This window comes from Oreochromis aureus, linkage group 23 (genome assembly GCF_013358895.1).
Source record: "Oreochromis aureus strain Israel breed Guangdong linkage group 23, ZZ_aureus, whole genome shotgun sequence".
NCBI lineage: Eukaryota > Metazoa > Chordata > Actinopteri > Cichliformes > Cichlidae > Oreochromis > Oreochromis aureus.
This window is the reverse complement of record NC_052963.1, coordinates 27,731,154-27,749,153: the sequence shown is the minus strand read 5'-3', so window position 1 is coordinate 27,749,153 and position 18,000 is coordinate 27,731,154. Positions and strand designations below refer to the sequence as shown.

Sequence of the window (18,000 nt, the reverse complement as noted above, 5' to 3'; positions counted from 1 at the left end):
ATAAGGTTTAAAAACATGTATTCCTCTTGTTAAGTTGGCTGTTGAGCTGTGGGTTTATGCAAATTAGCTGGAGCAGAGACACTTCCTGTGTGTGTGTGTGTGTCGGAGGCTTTCAGTTCAAGAGAGATCGGGGCTGTTGAAGAGTATTGGGAGAAATATATAATGGTAAAGTATCAGGATATTTGATTACGGTGGTCAGGTCTGTTCAGAGGGCAGATTTGGACAGGAAATTTATAATTTAAGGTTGATATGGGGTTGAAATTGGTTTTATTTTGTGCTGAATGAAAACACATGGTAAAGTGAGGAAGGGTGACATTGTGCAAACGGTCTTTGATCTTTTGACGAGGTTTTCGGTGTGTTGAACGGGTGAAATTTAAGATTGTTTCAGATTTTGAGGGTGTTTGATTATTTCCAGAGAGGGTGTTTGATTAGACAGGGATATGTCTGAGAGGGGCCCCAAAATTTTTTGTAGTAGTGCACTCAGGAAAAAACCTGTCAGGTGATTTTGTTTTGTACTTTGATGAGCTAATAATCAGCTCTCTTTTTCATTTTTGTTCTAAGCAGGCCTGGAAGAGAGTGAACGGACGGCGCTGACAAAGTTACCAAGTACGAAAATCAGGTGGGCAGTACGGATTATAATTGATTACAATCAGAGACTGATCGGCGGCGAGTCTCTGTCTAAAAATGGATTGATCGATTCAATCCAGTCAAAAGTATAGAGAACTATTTTCCTAAAAAGGAAAACGAAATAAAACAAATGATTGAACTGATTTTGCTGATGTGGAGCATCTGATGACGTCTTGTGGAAGGCTGCAGATCAGCAAAAATATCATGTGTGAATGCATGGGAGTGAATGTGAGTGGTTGGACCAAGGGGAAATAAATAAAAGGTTGACAAACAGGAGAAGTGGAAGACTTAAATCTGGGGATGCTGATGTTCCTTTGAGTGAATTTCTGTTTTATTGATTTGGGTTAGACCATATTAATACATTATAAAATGCTAAAAGGGAAACATTGATGTAACTTAAGTTACCATTAACTGAGGTAACACATGATTAATAACTGTTTTGTTTAAGGTTATTTTTGTCATGACACAGACTGGATCATAGAGGGAGAGTATGAAATGTAAAGTACAGGTTTTGTTTTCAGGAAATTCCAAGGATCCAGACTTTGCATGGAGCAACGATTTTGAGGAGATTTGACATGATGATTAAATTGATTTTGTTCCTTAAACACAGGTTTTCAGGGCTGGAGCAAAACACCGGAGAGGACAATTGCTGAGCTGTTCTGAGAAATGAAATGACTAACCTTTTTTCCTTTTGATTTGTTAAGCTTGGGTGGAGCATGTTGAGTTTTTTGCCACATGAGATGTGTCAAAAAAAAGAGAGGGATTTAAGATTTAATTTGTTTAATTTGAAAGGGGTTTTACTAGGATTTTATAATGATTGGGGTTGTTTGATAATCTAGATATAGTAAAACTGAGGACTTGTTAAAAGAAAGGATTAAAATGAACTGAATTCTGTTTAGAAGATAAATTGCTGGGGTTAATAAGAAGTTGTACACCAAACTTAAAGGGGAAACTGTGGGAATAAAGGATATGCTTTGGGGAAAATAGTGAAGATTTTATGAGTAGAAAATGTGGGATTTCTTTTTGAACAGATAGTAAATAGATTTATTTTTAGGGTAGAGGAGAGCTTTTTATGAGGATGTTAAAAGTCTCGCTGACTCAAATGAATAATATTGGAGATTATATATGTAGAAATGATTTTCATACACATTGCATTTTGTGTGCATTTTGTGGCTCAGAGAGTCGTCTCTTGAGGGTCATAAACTTTTGGTTAACGTTATGATTAGCCAATCTACTGTGAGAATGACCTGAGTTATTGAAGGATTGCACACGCTTACAGACATATAGAGTTCATTAAGACCTGACAGTATTGATTCCAGGCAAAAGGCCTGAAATCCATTTAGCATTTAACTGAATTTGAGTTGGCCCAATAACAAATGACAGAAAGAGGAACTGAATAGGAGTTTTGCTTGTAACTAAACTGAGTGACATATAAAATATTGAGATAACAGATGCAGCTCTAACTTAGTCCTCTTATATAAAAAGCAGTTACAGAATACAGAAATACAGAAAACAGAAGCAAAGGGAGAAAGCTTATATATGTTGGTTAAGTCTGATAAAGTTTAAGTTAGAGGAGGCATTACATTAAAAGCAGCAAAATGAAATAAAATGATATATTCAAACAGGTTATTACCCAGAAAATGGGAGTTCAAAATACTGTTAGAGTTCAGTTTTAGCTATGATGAAGTTTATCTAGAAGCAATTAACTAGGTGCTTACACTTAGTGATTAAAGTGGTTGTTTTTTCTTGATCCTTTTAGTAGAATAAGCCGTTATAATGATTTTATGATGATTTTGCTGGTGAGAGGTGACTTTAGATGAGAGGCACTTGCAGCAGCAGGGACAGTTTTGTGTACAGGATGTTGATGATCAGATAAGGAAAAACAGGAAACGTATGACAGCAGTGCTGTAAGACTGTTAGAAAGCTGTAGATTGAGATGAGTGATGTTTAAGATTATATAGGAATAAAAGTCAAAAACCAAATATGAAATTAGGTTCATGTTTTGAGAACAATCGAGGAACAGAGTAACTTAGAGCATAGTAGGGAGAAAGTGTTTTCTATCCTTTACAGGAGAAGATTTCCACGAGAGAGGGACCAAGGACAACCTGACTTTACCCATGGAGTGTTCTTAGGGGGAGCTGGCATTTCTAGAGAGGGTCAGAGTAATGTTATAAGTGTATGGTGACCCTTTTAAGGGTCACCAAGAGAGGGAGTATCGAGAATAGAAATATTTTACTGCTATTATTTGTTGCTATTTTATAATCGTCATTACCATTTCATGTGATGTTGCATTCAGATGCATTCAGATGTTCAAATATATTGGTATTATATTAGTTTTTATTACAGGTTCAGTTATAATTTATATTACAGGGGTTATCATAATCAAATATTAACAGGTTTATTACAGGTTGTTCTAAAATTTAAAGGTTTTCGAATGTTTTATATTCTTACATATAGTCTTCCGTGGGTGAGAAAACTGAGTTGCAGGCTGACAGGAAACGGCGTGCTTTTTGCAAAAAGTGAAACCAAAACCAGAGTCTGGGTTTGTATAATGAGTTTATACATTTTACATAGAAGTTAAGATCATCACAACACAGGATGGCCTTAGCCTGGTTGCCTACGTGAGGTCAACTAAGGTGCAGAGAGCAGATGCACACTCTGTGCACGCCAGAGAGACATACACACACACACTGTTAGGGGTGTAGGTGAAAGTTGACTGATGAAGCAGTAGATGCACGATGCGAGAGCTGAGCTGGCTTACGGGAAACCACCGGGGAGAAGATGGAAGCCAGTGTACTTTTAATTGTGCCTTAAGTTGTCAAATAGAACATTTGTGGTTTTGAAGCTGATGTATGTGATGACGCAATGAGGGGGCGTCACTAAATATACTCTGATGCATATAAAACTGTATTTTGATGTTAGGAGGATGAGATTGTGGGGCTGTCTGCTTACAGAGTCCGCTCATTCTCCCACGCGTGTCATTTCATTAAAATCATCGTCTTTACCCTTTGGACCAGTGTGGTTACTTGCATTCCTCCTGTGTTTCCTTCCCTATATTTTTGAACCTTAACATGTACCAGATGCATATGCAATATTTAGTACACTCTCAATGGTGGCTCTGTAGAAGGACACCAGCAGTTTCTGTGTGATGTTATTCCTCCTGAGAATTCTCAGGAAGTGCAGTCTCTGTTGGGCCTTTTTCAGGAGCTCAGAGGTGTTCGCACTCCAAGAAAGGTTCTCCTCCATGTTGACTCCCAGGAAGCGAAAGTTTGCCGCCCTTTCTACACAGTCCCCATTGATGAATAATGGTGGGATCTCTGCCTTTTTCCTTCTGAAGTCTATTATGAGTTCTTTGGTCTTTGAACTATTGAGGAGGAGGTTATTGGCCTTACACCATGACGACAGCTGCTCCACCTCGTCTCTGTAAGCAGACTTGTCACCCCTGGAAATGAGCCCCACCACGGTGGTGTCGTCTGCAAACTTCACAAAGATGTTGCTCTGGTGGAGAGGAGTGCAGTCGTGTGTGTAGAGAGAGTAGAGTAGTGGACTGAGCACACAGCCCTGGGGTGAGCCAGTGCTGAGACTCAGGGCCGAGGATGTGTGATGGCCAACTCTGACTCTCTGTCTACGGTCTGAGAGGAAACTGTTGATCCACATTCAGGTGCTGTATGGAACCCCCAGGTCTTGTAGCTTGACCACCAGTTTGTGTGGAAGGATGGTGTTAAAAGCTGAGCAGTAATCCACGAAAAGCATCCACACCATGCTCCTCCATGTTACGGCAGCATGGAGTACTGTGGCAACAGCGTCTTCCGTGGACCGGTTTGCTCTGTAGGCAAACTGGTGTGGATCCAGGCTGCAGGGCTGCTGTGATGTGTCTGAGGACCAGCTTCTCAAATCATTTCATTACCACTGGGGTGAGTGCCACTGGTCTGCAGTCATTCAGGCTGGTGATGTGGGGCTTCTTATGGTGGAGGACTTCAGGCAGAGTGGGACAGTCACCTGTGCGAGGGATTTGTTGAAGATGGTGGTGAAGATCCCAGCCAGCTGTTCTGCACAATCTCTCAATATTCGACCTGACACACCATCAGGACCCTCCACCTTTCTCGGGTTAATGGCCCACAGAGTGTGCCTCACCTTGTGTTCTTCCAGGGTGAGGGTGGTGCTGCTGTGGGCCGCGTGTTGCTGCTGTGGCTCCAATACCTCCGGTACCATGGCGTCAAAGCGGGCGAAGAAGATATTCAGCTCCTCCGCTAGCGCCAGGTCACCTTCCGCAGCTCTGAGGTTGATTTTATAGTTTGTTAGATGCTGGATGCCCTGCCACACCTGCCGGCTGTTGTTACTCTCCAGATGGTCCTCAATCCTCCTCCTATAGTCCCCCTGTTGCCAGACCTGAACGCCATGTTCCTCTCCTTCAGCAGCTGCTTGACCTCCCAGGTCATCCAGGGCTTTTGGTTGGGATAACCCCGGATACATTTGTCTACTGTACAGTGTCTATGCAGTGTTTTATGTACCAGAGAACACTGTCTGTGAACATTTTCAGGTCCTGATGTTCAAACATATCCCAGTTAGTCCTGTGAATTAAAGGTGACTGATTTCATTTGAGGTGATTTCAGGAGTTCTGAAATGTGTAACTTTGAAATCTTATCATTAAAACCATCAACACTTTGTTTCTTTTTCTTCTTTCTGTTAAGATAATAAGCAATTTGAGTGAAAACCACTTTTATTTAGTGCAAACATACTAGACCAGAAAACTTCCCACTGAGCTCTCAGCCTTCATTACAAATAGTCATTTCACTGTTTGCTGATATAAAGACTTCGATTTGTGCAATTTAAATGCTGAAATTTCCGTAACTCTGTTCTTGTGTCTCAGACTGAGATGGAGGTGACATATGTGAATGTGGGTTGTGGTTTCTTGCTTTTGCTCTGATGGTTTTTGTTCAGCCTGCAGGGATCATTTGTCACTATGAGAACTTTTAGAGCAACAGCAGTAGTAGGTGGCTGAATGAACGTCTTTAACTTTCTTTATCTCCAACTCCCAGCCATCCTGTTTCTTTACAGCTGAGAAATCTTCTTCCTCGGGGTGGTTGTAGCCTTTAGTAATTGCACCATTTTTCGTGCTGATAGAAAGAAGCATTCTGAATAATTCTCTTGTGTCTTTCTTCTGGTACCAGTCTACAACTGCAGTGTTGCACTGGTCAGTTCCACCACAGCTGAAGGAGACACTTTCACCAGCTCTCCTGGTCAGAGTTAAATCACTCTGTATCAACTCTTCAGCCACAGTAACCATCACTGTGGAGACACAGACAGGTTAGTATGGCAGATTGGTACTGATGTTGTGCTCTTGTTTGAATAAAATCACTCACCTGAACACAGACAGCACAGAGCAGCAGCTGGGAGGAAAAGCATTGTGTGCAGTGAAGGTTTCTCTGGTGAACCAGGAGAGAAGTAGAGCTCCAATGCAGCTGAGGCCAAACAAGGATAATCATACAAGTACCACGTGGTTTTTAACATAACTCCCGTCAGCTCCAGCAGCTGACGGATAAGACTGCTACTGATCAACACTGAAGCTTCTGTGTGGTTTTTAAACTGGTTTGAATTTCATAAGGCACAGGCAAACCTTGTGTTGTTATCCTGCAGATAATGTGGAGACACTATTTACATTATAAGAAAAATAAGAATAGTCTCCTTTTAGGAGTTTGAGGATTGATTGATGATGATTTATCCCCATCTGCTGGTGAAAAGACTGCACTAAGTATCATCTTAACACTTCAATAATCACAGAGAAGCTTCATTATATTACTAAAATTATTCGTCCATTTGAATTCAAACACATATGAACTTGAGTAACACTCCATTCTTAATCCATAGGGTTTAATATAATGTCTGCCCACTGTTAGAGGTTATAACAGGGTTCAGGGTAACGTCCATGTCTCTGTGCCTGTCTTATGTTTCCTGTTTTACTTTGATAGTCCCGTGTTCTTTGTTAATGTTTCCAGTTTACTTCCCCTTGGTCTCATCATATTTGATTACTCCCAGCTGTGCTCTCCTCCTGTGTCTCATTCCCTCGTTATCCCTCAGTGTGTTTAAGCCCTGTGTCTTCCCCTGTTTGTTGTTGGTTTGTCTTTGCATCACCCATGACATTTCCCATGTTCATTGTGTTCTATGTTCCCTGTCTCAGGTTTTTATGTTCCTATGTATTATTTCTGTAGGTGCTCCCAGTTTAGGTTTTGTTTAGTTTTGACTAGTGATGGGTAGATGAGGCCTCGTGAAGCATTTCAGCACATTCCCCAAACTGTATTGATACTGTGTCGACACAGTGTTGCTGTTTTGCTCCATACTGACACCTGCTGGACCTTAAATATCATTGCAGGCAACTTACTTGAGACTCACAACAGACACTGATTCAATGACCTAGTCATACTTGTACACTAAGGTATTGTACTTTCCATGGAATCATTTTATATCTTTTACATTTCAAATATTGTAGACATTATAAAATATATTGTGAATGACACTAAGTGAAAATTAAAATGAAAGTATTGTGAATGTAATATTACCCATTTGACTCAGAGTTTATTATAAAATTCTATTCAGAAAAATAAGTTTATCCAATGTTTTTGCATTCAGTCTATTGCATTTTTTTGACACCATTTCCCCAGCTTTGGAAAACTCACAGGCACAGATGAAGCTGGGGTACACAAAAACTGTAAAGCCAGGTGGAAAAGGTTCAGATAAGATGTCTTCCTATTCCCCCAGTACGTTAAAGGATCCTCTGATCTTGGAATGTTTCTCTCCGACACTCTCCACAATACTAAGGGGTTGACAGTCCCTTATAATAAAATTCAGGACTGCCTGGTCCAGAACAGTCTTCCTAGATGCTTGATTTCAAAATAATAAAACACATATTAATAAAAAAAAAATGATGATAAAGCTGTTCAGTGTCAATATAGGCCGACCTGTGTTCATTCTCGGTGTGTTTGTCTCCTCATTTTCATGTTTGGCTCTGTAATGCCTAAACACTGAGGAGGTGCTTTTGTTTGTGTAAGAAAGCTCTGCAGAACAGATGCGACATTTAACCTGCATAAAATGAAATAAATAATTTACACTTCAACTCACATTGCTGTTTTTCCTATTCTGATAGATTACACTGAAACAAAGACAGTCAAACTATTACCTTATTTGCAGTTAAAAGATCAAACTGATCCCACACAGCAGAAACATTTCTTTTTCTTTCGGGCTCCATTTTGTTATGGAGAGATGTGTATTTTTTTTTTTTTTAATCTTTAGCGACAGTAATTTTGTGTTTTTTTGGTGGTGACTCATTCCGTTGACAGATGCGGATGCGGTACTTTTTAAACAGTTTGGCGCGTTGGCAATGAGCGATACAGCAGCTGTATCGATCGCGTGACTTTTTCTTAAAGCGACGCACGCACCGATACAGGCTTCGCTAGGTGAGCTTGATACATGCGTCGGTGCGTCAGTGTTGCAGGACCCATCACTAGTTTTGACATGTTCTTTTTTTTTTTTCCCCCTGTCCCTGCCGCAAATAAAAGCTTATTCACAGTTAAGTTCGTTGTCAATGTCTGCACTTGGGTTCTATTTCAACTCAACTCAACTCAACTCCACAATTAGCAAAACCTCAAACAAACTGAAGACAAACTGAACTGCTGAAATTCTTCTTCTTCTGTATAGAGTTTATTGGCGGTTGGCAAACAGCGAAATGGTGCATTACCGCCACCAACTGGTGTGGAGTGTGGACCGAAATGACAAAAAAATTAATTAATTAAAATTCTCCCGAACAAATGGGTCTGCCTTACAAACCAAAATACAGCCTGATAACTTTCACTTATAGAGCTCATGCGAAATAAATCAAACAAGTCCAACTTCACTTTCATATCGTCCAGGTTTTTGATCAGTTGTCTCCTTTCCATAACATACTTCTGACAATGCAATAAAACATGTTCTATTGTTTCCTGTTCCCTACTGCAGTCACACTCCCCTGTACAGTGTTTACCTATTAAAAATAATGTGCTATTTAAGCCAGTGTGTCCAACTGCTGAAATGACACACAAGAGAACTTTAATACTGGCTTAGCTAAACCAAATGACACACAAGGGGGAAAACAAAATGGCTGCCACATAACCAGCTAATACAAAACAATTAAACAAACTTGAAACACCCCCCCAGGCAATGAATTGTGTGGTTTCATCCAATTAGGCTGTCAGTGGTACTTCAGTTATCCCAGCCCTTTGCCACATCTTTTGCCAACCAGGAAGGAGAAGCCAAACCCCAGGTAACTCAAACAAAGAAAGAAGTGTTAATATAACATAAAATAGAACTTTGACCTGGCAGTGTTAATATGTGTGCACACCATATAAACATTGGACAGTGTAATGGAAATCAATAAATAAATTTAATAAAGAAACAATACTGGACAATAAGTAGAATATATTTATAGTGACTGCAAAGCAAACTAAACTGAAGCAACTAATGGTGAGGTGTGGCGCTTACCATGTGTGGTTTGCCATCACATACCTCCCCTCTTCAGAGCTCTCGCTGGTACAGCAAGAGAGATAGTCAGCAGTAAGGTTCTCCTTGCCTGGTACATGGTGGACAGTGAATCGAAATGGCTGTAAGGCCAGGTACCAGCGGGTAATTCGCCCATTTGTGTCCTTCATTTTCTCAAGCCACTGGAGTGCTTTGTGGTCCGTTTCCAAGGTGAAGTCTCTTCCCAGTTGATAGTAGCGGAAGGAGTCCAGGGCCCACTTGATTGCTAATGTCTCCTTCTCTGCTGTGGAATACCGAACTTCCCGTGGAAACAGTTTCCGGCTGATGTATGCCACTGGATGGTGGCCTCCCATGGTTTCCTGAAGGAGGACAGCTCCCAGGCCCCGATCTGAAGCATCAGTCTGTAATATGAACGGTTCATCAAAGTTGGGACTGTACAAAACAAGTTGCTAACTTACTGACTGTTGGATGTCATGAAATGCTGCCACTGCCTCCTCTGTCCACTGGATGTGATTGGGGGAATTTGATCCCGTCAGGTCTGTGAGCAGAGCTGCCCTGTTGGAGAACTCAGGGATGAAACGACGGTAGAAACCAGCCATGCCCAAACAGGATCTCAGCTGCTTCCTTGTTTGAGGCAGGGGGCTTGATTCCACAGCCTCGATCAGGGCTGGACTGGGATAAAAAATCAGCCCGGGCATTTTGAGTAGTGACCGGCCTACCATGGTATTATAGGAAAAGCCATTATAATAAACTTAAACCTACACCATCCTCCCTATTCTGGTATTCTAAACAGTACTTAGCAAAAATTAAAAAAACAACCTAATTTACAATTACATATACCTAACTAATAGGGTTGCCAACTCCCAGCAAAAAAAGAAAGAAAATAGGGAACCACTCCCCCACACTCTGCCTCAAGATGCTTAACAGACGAAACCGATTTTAATTTAATGCACGTATAAAACAATTGCACAGAAATCTATTATTTTTCTCCAGTAATTAAATAGATTCAACATCTTTCTTCAACAGAATTGCAGACTGCACAGATGGTACCTTAACAAAGGAAAGAATACTATAACTGACTAGTGTATATATTAGACTTAATATTTACTGAATACAATAATGGATTTCTATACATTTTACATCAGATGAAAACTTTGGTTTGGTATTGTGTGGATGTCTTAAAGTATCCACACAATTATTTATTAAAAGCTAGACATTTTAAATAAGAATAAGAAAGAAAAGTATTTCTTTGTGCCCCCCATTGACTGCAGAAAACATGGACGACGGGACTCCGCCTCCTACCATTGTGCAAATATGAAGCCAAAATACCCCGCTTGTGGAGGCTGCCATCTTGCAAATTTGGAGCCAGAGGGCGTTTCTCAATATGCGTACTTGTGCGTACTTGCGTTCCCGTGTACTCGTGATACGTCATCAGTCGGAGACCAAGTACTGTTCCAATTCGAAGTACGCATCAAGCCGAGAACGCGAAAAAGTCCCGGATGTGTTCTCGATCCACCCGTTTTATCGAGCATGCATCGGTGTGGACTTGGGACAGCTATATATCCCAGAATGCATTTCGCCCAAAACTCAACAGCGGACTCCCGGCACATCGTTTTCACCCCCCCCCCCCCCCCGCTCATGGACTTCTCACTACTCAGGTTAAAGAAACCCCAGCAGCTGTCTATAGTATTGAGTGTCCACTAGAATAGAAATAAAAGCGTTCTAACATCTCACCTGCTTGTTTTTATTAAGGTATGTACACGTATGTACATGTACACTATTTTTATTAATAGAGGTTTCACTACTGAGGTTAAAAATGATATATAAGTCACTTAGATCACTTCTAAATGTTAATGTTTGGTTTATTTCAGTGTTTTATTTGTTCCTGAGTAAACCGGTTTGGCTGTGATTACAGTTAAGCTTCATAACATGTTACTCACAGTTAAATTAGGAGGGGACGGCAGTAAAAACTCCGGACCTGTGACATCATCATGTACGCAGGTGTTCCAATTGTACATATCGCGAGTCCGTGCTCGCGTTCTCGGTGGGTACGTACTCCCGTGCGTTCTCGGCGAGTACGTACTCACCGAGAACGCGAGTACGTACTCGCATACTTGGGCATTGATAAACGGCCCAAGTACTGTTCCAATTCGAAGTACGCATCAAGCCGAGAACGCGAAAAAGTCCCGGATGTGTTCTCGCTCCACCCGTTTTATCGAGCATGCATCGGTGTGGACTTGGTACTGCTAAATATCCCAGAATGCATTTCATCCGAAACTCAACAGCGGACTCCCGGCACATCGTTTTCACCCCCCCCCTGCTCGCGGTCTTCTCACTACTCAGGTTAAAGAAACCCCAGCAGCTGTCTATTGTGTTGAGTGTCCACTAAAATAGAAATAAAAGCGTTCTAACATCTCACCTGCTTGTTTTTATTAAGGTATGTACACGTATGTACATGTACACTATTTTTATTAATAGAGGTTTCACTACTGAGGTTAAAAATGATATATAAGTCACTTAGATCACTTCTAAATGTTAATGTTTGGTTTATTTCAGTGTTTTATTTGTTCCTGAGTAAACCGGTTTGGCTGTGATTAAAGTTAAGCTTCATAACATGTTACTCACAGTTAAATTAAGAGGGGACGGCAGTAAAAACTCCGGACCTGTGACATCATCACGTACGCAGGTGTTCCAATTGTACATATGGCGAGTCCGTGCTCGCGTTCTTGGCGGGTACGTACTCCCGTGCGTTCTTGGCGAGTACGTACTCACCGAGAACGCGAGTACGTACTCGCGTACTTGAGAATTGAGAAACGGCCAGTGTCTGCGCAGTAGTGACTTGAGATGGAGCGACTGTGTAACGCTCCCGCCCACACACCCACTGGATGTGACCGCAAACACGCCCCCCTACACTTTTTACGTAGCCCGGCTGCTCGAGTTTTTTTGCTGGTTTACCGCGGCTGATGACTCCTTTAATTAAGGTAAATACAACCATGTCACTGTTATAAAAAAAGACACACAGCTTATCATCTTATAGTTCTAAAATCACTCTGTTGTTAATTCGTTTGCTAGATTAGCCGCTAGCATACGCACTGTGTTGGAGGCTTGTTGCTAGCTAGTTAGCGATGCTACACACCTAATACTCTTAATAGTCTGTGTTATTGAAGGATTCAGCACTTCTTATGTTTGTTATCCATTTTTAGACAGCGATGAGCTCATCTGCACACTCATCTGCACGCAGATTGTGCCCAGTAACTCTGGGCACAATCTGCCCAGAGTTACTGTTAATATCAAAAATATAATGCTGTCCTTTGAGATTTTAACATAAGACTGTGAGTGTAATGGATCTAAAACTGTTTAAATCTTCAGAGCCCTCTACAGCCTGGTAACATGGAAACTTTAAAAACATCAGCAGAACGTTTCAGTAGTGTAGTCTAATTTGTTCTTTTCATTTAATAATAGAGTCCATATTTTATCAACAGCTACATTCACCCTGGGGAGAAACTAGTGAGGGAGACCATCAGGACCAAGCTGGGTTTCCTGGGTCCAGAGGTTTGGAGAAACTTCTTCCCTTTCTTCATCACAGCTGTCCTGTGCCAGAAGTTCTGTTGACCCACTGAAAGAGGCATCATGGAACACCAGGAAAACTGAAGCCCATCGCATTGATCAAGTAGGATTCATGATCTTCACCAGCAGCTCCCTCACAGGGAAATCTTCAACATTCCTCCGTAGGCCCGCCCCATTAGATGGATAAACCCAGTATTTCATGAACACTGTGGAGGACCTTTGGTTTGTGTAATGTTATAAATACTCGGATACTCCCCAGAGGCTCCGGACTTTTACATAAAGATATTATATTCAGTCCTGTAGAAAGTTATATATTTAAAAATATATGATCCTCTCTAGTTATTCTGGTATGAACAACTCTGAATCACTTTATGGTAAATAACACACTATGTGCAAAAAACTGTGAAAGAATTTCAGATGACAAGTTTGTAGTTCAACATACAAGTGACGACCTTTGACCTTCATCAGGTTTTATTTAATCCAGTTGTTCAGTCTGATGTCACTGGCCGTGTCTGGGCCTAAACTCTGCTGCAGGTCCATATATCAAACGATCACTGTGGCATTACTGAGAGTTGAAAAACTGTCTAAAGTCTTTCATCTTTAATAAAATGATCAGTGTTCTGCTCTACCAGGTGTAACAATTGAGTTTAAAATCCAGGCATCCATGAAAATGGAATTTATGACATTTAACGGCGTTAGAAGTTAGCAGGAAGTTAGCTCGCTAGCTTCTATCTAAATACAATATAGCATGTCCTGACTGCGGGGTTTTGGAAAAAAATTCAAACGTACAGCTCTGCTATCACTTCCAACATAAATGAAGACAGGAAACTAAACAGCAGTGACGTTTGTAGGGTTACTGAAGTTTGGCTAGTTGGTATATAATGATGTGCTACGTGACCGCTAGCGACACAGCTATGTTAGCATAACATAAACAAGCTAACTTTTTTTCCACTCGATAAAAGTTAACGTGAGTGTTCTCGGTGGTCAGGAACAAATGTAATCGCATGGCAGGATGCTGTAAAAGGACTAAACTTCAGCCAGGAGAACAAGTGAGATAATCCATCCACAATACGAGGTTAGTCATTCATATACTGCTGCATGGGCTGTGCTGTAGTTACATTGTAAGGTTTTAAAAACTGAGCTTAAATAAATGATTAGCGGTAATAAAAGCCGAGGGAGGTCAACAGTGATCACTGACTGTTTTAGGAGCTTTTTGAGATTAAATAGAAGAAAATACAAAACATTAAACATGTTAACAACACAAAAGCCATATTAAACGCAGACTACTTTAGGCCCGGAAGTAGGATTCGTCACGTCATCACTGAACAACCGGATTGTGAGAAAATCTCATATGCTCTTCATGCAGCTGAGTACATCAAGTGTTTAAAACGGAAGCTGTGCAGGTCTGAGATCAGCAGCTTTGTGAAACACCAAACTGAGGTGCTGTTAATGCTGATATATAGTGACACAGTTACAGGGGTGATTAATCCTTTTGTTTTTTTGTCTTTAACTTTATCAATAAAGCTGCAGCTTTCACTACAGCACGTGTGGTACTTCAACCTTTGCACTGTTTTCATCAGTTCATTTTGCAGTTAACATGTGAACATGTTGGATGATCTGTCTGCTGTCACTGGGTGGTGCTGAGGTCTGAATCTGAGGGCAGCTCCTGTAATCACAAAGAGAACATGTGGTGTCGCGAAAATGAGATAACCGGAGACGGTTACTAAAGTAGTGACAACGCCACCTGGGGGAGAGCGCCCCAACCCCAGGAAAGATTTCTCTAGCCAATGAGAAGATTACACTGGCTACCAAAGCCCACAGACTCGTTATTTAAAGGCAGAGGTGAGACAAAGGAAGTTTATAATGCAAAGTTTATTAAGAGAAACTACTAAAACATAACTAAAAGATTAAAAAGCACCTAGGGTAGCAGGGGTGAGAGGGTAAAATAATTAATTAAAACACTTTATTACCAAACGATGATTAAAACGACATACTCCCTACCACAATGCTACCCTAAAACAAGCACAATATGTTAAAAGAAGCAACTAGACAAAATGGTGGAGACCGGCCACTTGAGGAGGCAACCTACAGGGAGGAGTGCCCAAGGGTGCCACCAATTACTCACCCGTGTGATTTCACAGCAAACCTCACTCACACTAAACTCTAAAGGTGCAATCTGCCTATGCCCGGTGTGTACACTCGCATGCATCGGGAGGATTCCACCTCATGTGCCTAGCCTCTGAACAAGCGGCCGCACCTCCACTAAAACAATAAAAGAAAAGATAAAACGTTAAACAATCAATAAAAGATCAACATAAAACCAACACATCCCAAATCACTATACATTATAAAAGTAGTGCATAACAAACAAAACGGCATCTGACAAGACAGCAGCAGTCTAATGCACACCTGCAACAAGAGAGGGAAACAGTAGTCAGAGTCCACCCTACTATGCCACAGTATGATAAACAAAAGTCGCACTTACCACTCTCTAAGGGCAACTGAGTAGCTTTCCTTAAGAGATATGTGGAGCTCAACTGCCTAGTGCTGCAGCCACCTTAGATTGCCAAGACTGCCAAATGCCTTCTCTCAGTAGTGAAGCGCAGCTGTTTCTTATAGCCAGGTAATTGTCGGCTGAAAGGTGTGGATGTCAGTGGTGCGTTTAGGGACATCATGTAACATCCTAACCCAAAATCTACTTCACTACAATCTACCCCCGAGATTTGAATCGTCGTCCCGACGATTGACACTCACTGCCAAGGTCTAAACAGGGTAACTGTAGTAGGCACAGGTGCCTGAGAGTTCACGGCCTCTATTGCTCTACTTCCTGCTGCCTGGGGCAAATGGTGCGGATTTGGGTGCGTCCCAGCATTACCACGATTAGTCCTGCGTAAAGGGGCTATATCGTTATGAACACCAGCCATAACTGGCAGCTGGTCAGGGCAGGCCGACCCCGCGGAGGACGTTGAGGGTTCTAGCTCATCTGACCTACGAGGGCTAGGAGTCTCTGGTCTTTGTTGGCAACTGCTTGGGGCTGGAGTAGGTTCCGAGACCAATAAAACCCACTCGCCATCTTGCATCGGTTCTTCTACAGGGGTAGTAGTATACACGGACCCATTTTGGTCAGGGGCCTTAAGCACTTTATACACCACTGAACTCGAAGCACCCTTAATTTTATCACGACCTCTGAGCCCAGCTTTCTTCAGATAAACCAGCTGACCTTCTCGCAGGGGAGCATCCTTAGCTTGCTGGTCGTGGCGCGTCTTACGCCAATCAGCTACAGGGATTTGCTTCGGTTGGGGTTCAGGCAAATGGCCCCCACACACATTACGATGGGTTGGTGCATCCTTAGCCAAATGGCATCGCTCACACTCCTGGCACCAACGTTGGATGTCTCTATACATCCCTACCCAGTAGCACCATTGAGATACCACATCTACCGTGCTCCGAACACCCTGATGACCATGCTCCTGGCACACATGTTGCAAAACTTGACCCTGAAGGGACTTGGGCAGCAATACCTGCAGTGTCTCTCCTCTCCTTGGATGACAGACCTTCCGATATAACACCCCATTCCGCCCCACTAGCCTACTCCATTGCCTGACCAACCCGAGGGCCAGCCTTGAAGTGCGACCACGCTCCTTAGCGTCAGGGCCCCGCCTCCGCCTCCAAAATGGCCGAAACTCCCGGATCACGGGGTCAGTCTCCTGCAACATACGAAGGTCAGACAATGCGTACCCAGAGAGGGGCGAAGTGATGGTTTTGACAGCGGGGGTTACTGGTTTCCTACCAGTTACTGGTTTCCTACCAGCAACCTGCGGCAACGGGTCAGGTAGTACAGACTCTGAGCCTAGGATGCCCCCACCTGAATCTCGGCTCAGTGGTTCAGGGGGTGGAAGTTTTCCTGCATGGAAGAACAGCCAACATTACTCAAACTGACTTGCGTTGCTGTACCAGCTGACTGCACAGGCATGACTGTGGGCTCACCAGGGCACTCTCTGGCAAAATGCCCAACCCTTTGGCACCGTCTACAAATGACAGCCTTATTACGTGAGGCAGGATATGGTGTGGAAGCACTATTCAAAGCAGCAAGACTCTTTGCGAGCTGATTCAACTGCTCTTGCTGACTTTTAAGAATCTCTTTTAACTCCCGTATTTCAGAGGCATAGGGTGCAATACCTGCGGGACTACCTCTAAAAGGGACCTCCTGGACAGTGTGTTGAAAGCCTAGCGCCGGGGGAACCGAGTAACTTCTATCCCTCCCGCCCCCTGGCATACCTCCACGCTCCCATAATATAGCCTCATGACGAACATCCATCAAGGTGGCAGTAGGGTGGCTGCGGACATACTGTTTTAGTTCTCTGCGTAAGAAACAATCAAGCACGTTTTCAACAAATTGGTCTCTAAGCAACACATCTTTGTTCAGCAGAACATGAGGGGACTGTTTCGCAACTCTGTCCATGAGGCACATAAGAGCATGCGAAAACTCTTGCAATGTTTCTCCCTCCTGCTGTCGTCTTGAAAAGAACTCTTCCTGCAGAGAAACATATGACTTAGTACATCCATACAGTTCCTGTAAAATAGTCAAAATCTTTTCGGGATCGTCTTTCTCCTCTGGAAGCCGATATTTAATTTCTTCTCTGGGCTCGCCTTCTAGATGATCATAGATGAAAAGGGCTTTGTCGGCTGGTGAAAGATGTCGTACCCTCAAACAGGCCTGCACCTCTTCCACCCATTCGGCAATACCTATACCAGTCTTACCGTTGAACCATGGGCACTTCCTCTCCCGAGGAATATAAATCAGTCTCTCAGTCGCGGGAGCTGAGACAGCAGAATGCCCATTGGTGGATGAACCTGTAGCAGCAGCACTGGTGCCAGGTTGCTCCGATCCTCGCTCTGGCCACATCCGCCAATTTTCTGCTTGCAGCTGAGCTACCAAGTCTCGTAGCTGTGTGAGCTCTTCCTCCATAATGAACCAGAGTATTTAAATATCACTTTATAAAAAAACCAGAAGTCACCTGGGGAAGAGCGCCCCAACCCCAGGAAAGATTTCTCTAGCCAATGAGAAGATTACACTGGCTACCAAAGCCCACAGACTCGTTATTTAAAGGCAGAGGTGAGACAAAGGAAGTTTATAATGCAAAGTTTATTAAGAGAAACTACTAAAACATAACTAAAAGATTAAAAAGCACCTAGGGTAGCAGGGGTGAGAGGGTAAAATAATTAATTAAAACACTTTATTACCAAACGATGATTAAAACGACATACTCCCTACCACAATGCTACCCTAAAACAAGC

The 18,000-nt window shown here is 42.4% G+C and overlaps 1 protein-coding gene across 1 annotated transcript; it reads right to left on the bottom strand.

Moving 5' to 3' along the window:
- Nucleotides 1-14,925: 14,925 nt before the first annotated feature.
- On the bottom strand, nt 14,926-17,671 carry LOC120436292. The gene is made up of 4 exons (XM_039607055.1): nt 17,271-17,671; nt 16,981-17,063; nt 15,188-16,606; nt 14,926-15,111 (listed from the first exon to the last, which is right to left on the bottom strand). The coding sequence occupies exons 1-3, from the start codon at nt 17,669-17,671 to the stop codon at nt 15,453-15,455; spliced, it is 1,638 nt and encodes a 545-aa protein (XP_039462989.1). The 3' UTR covers nt 14,926-15,111; nt 15,188-15,452.
- Nucleotides 17,672-18,000: the final 329 nt, after the last annotated feature.

Bases quoted from the DNA above. Each gene is read 5' to 3' on its own strand.
- LOC120436292 (XM_039607055.1), bottom strand. From the start codon at position 17,671: ATGGAGGAAGAGCTCACACAGCTACGAGACTTGGTAGCTCAGCTGCAA. The intron at 17,064-17,270 runs GTATGGATGTAC...TTTCTTACGCAG, and splicing joins TTGACTATTTTACAGGAACT to AGAACTAAAACAGTATGTCC. The intron at 16,607-16,980 runs GTATGCCAGGGG...TCTTCCATGCAG, and splicing joins TATATTATGGGAGCGTGGAG to GAAAACTTCCACCCCCTGAA.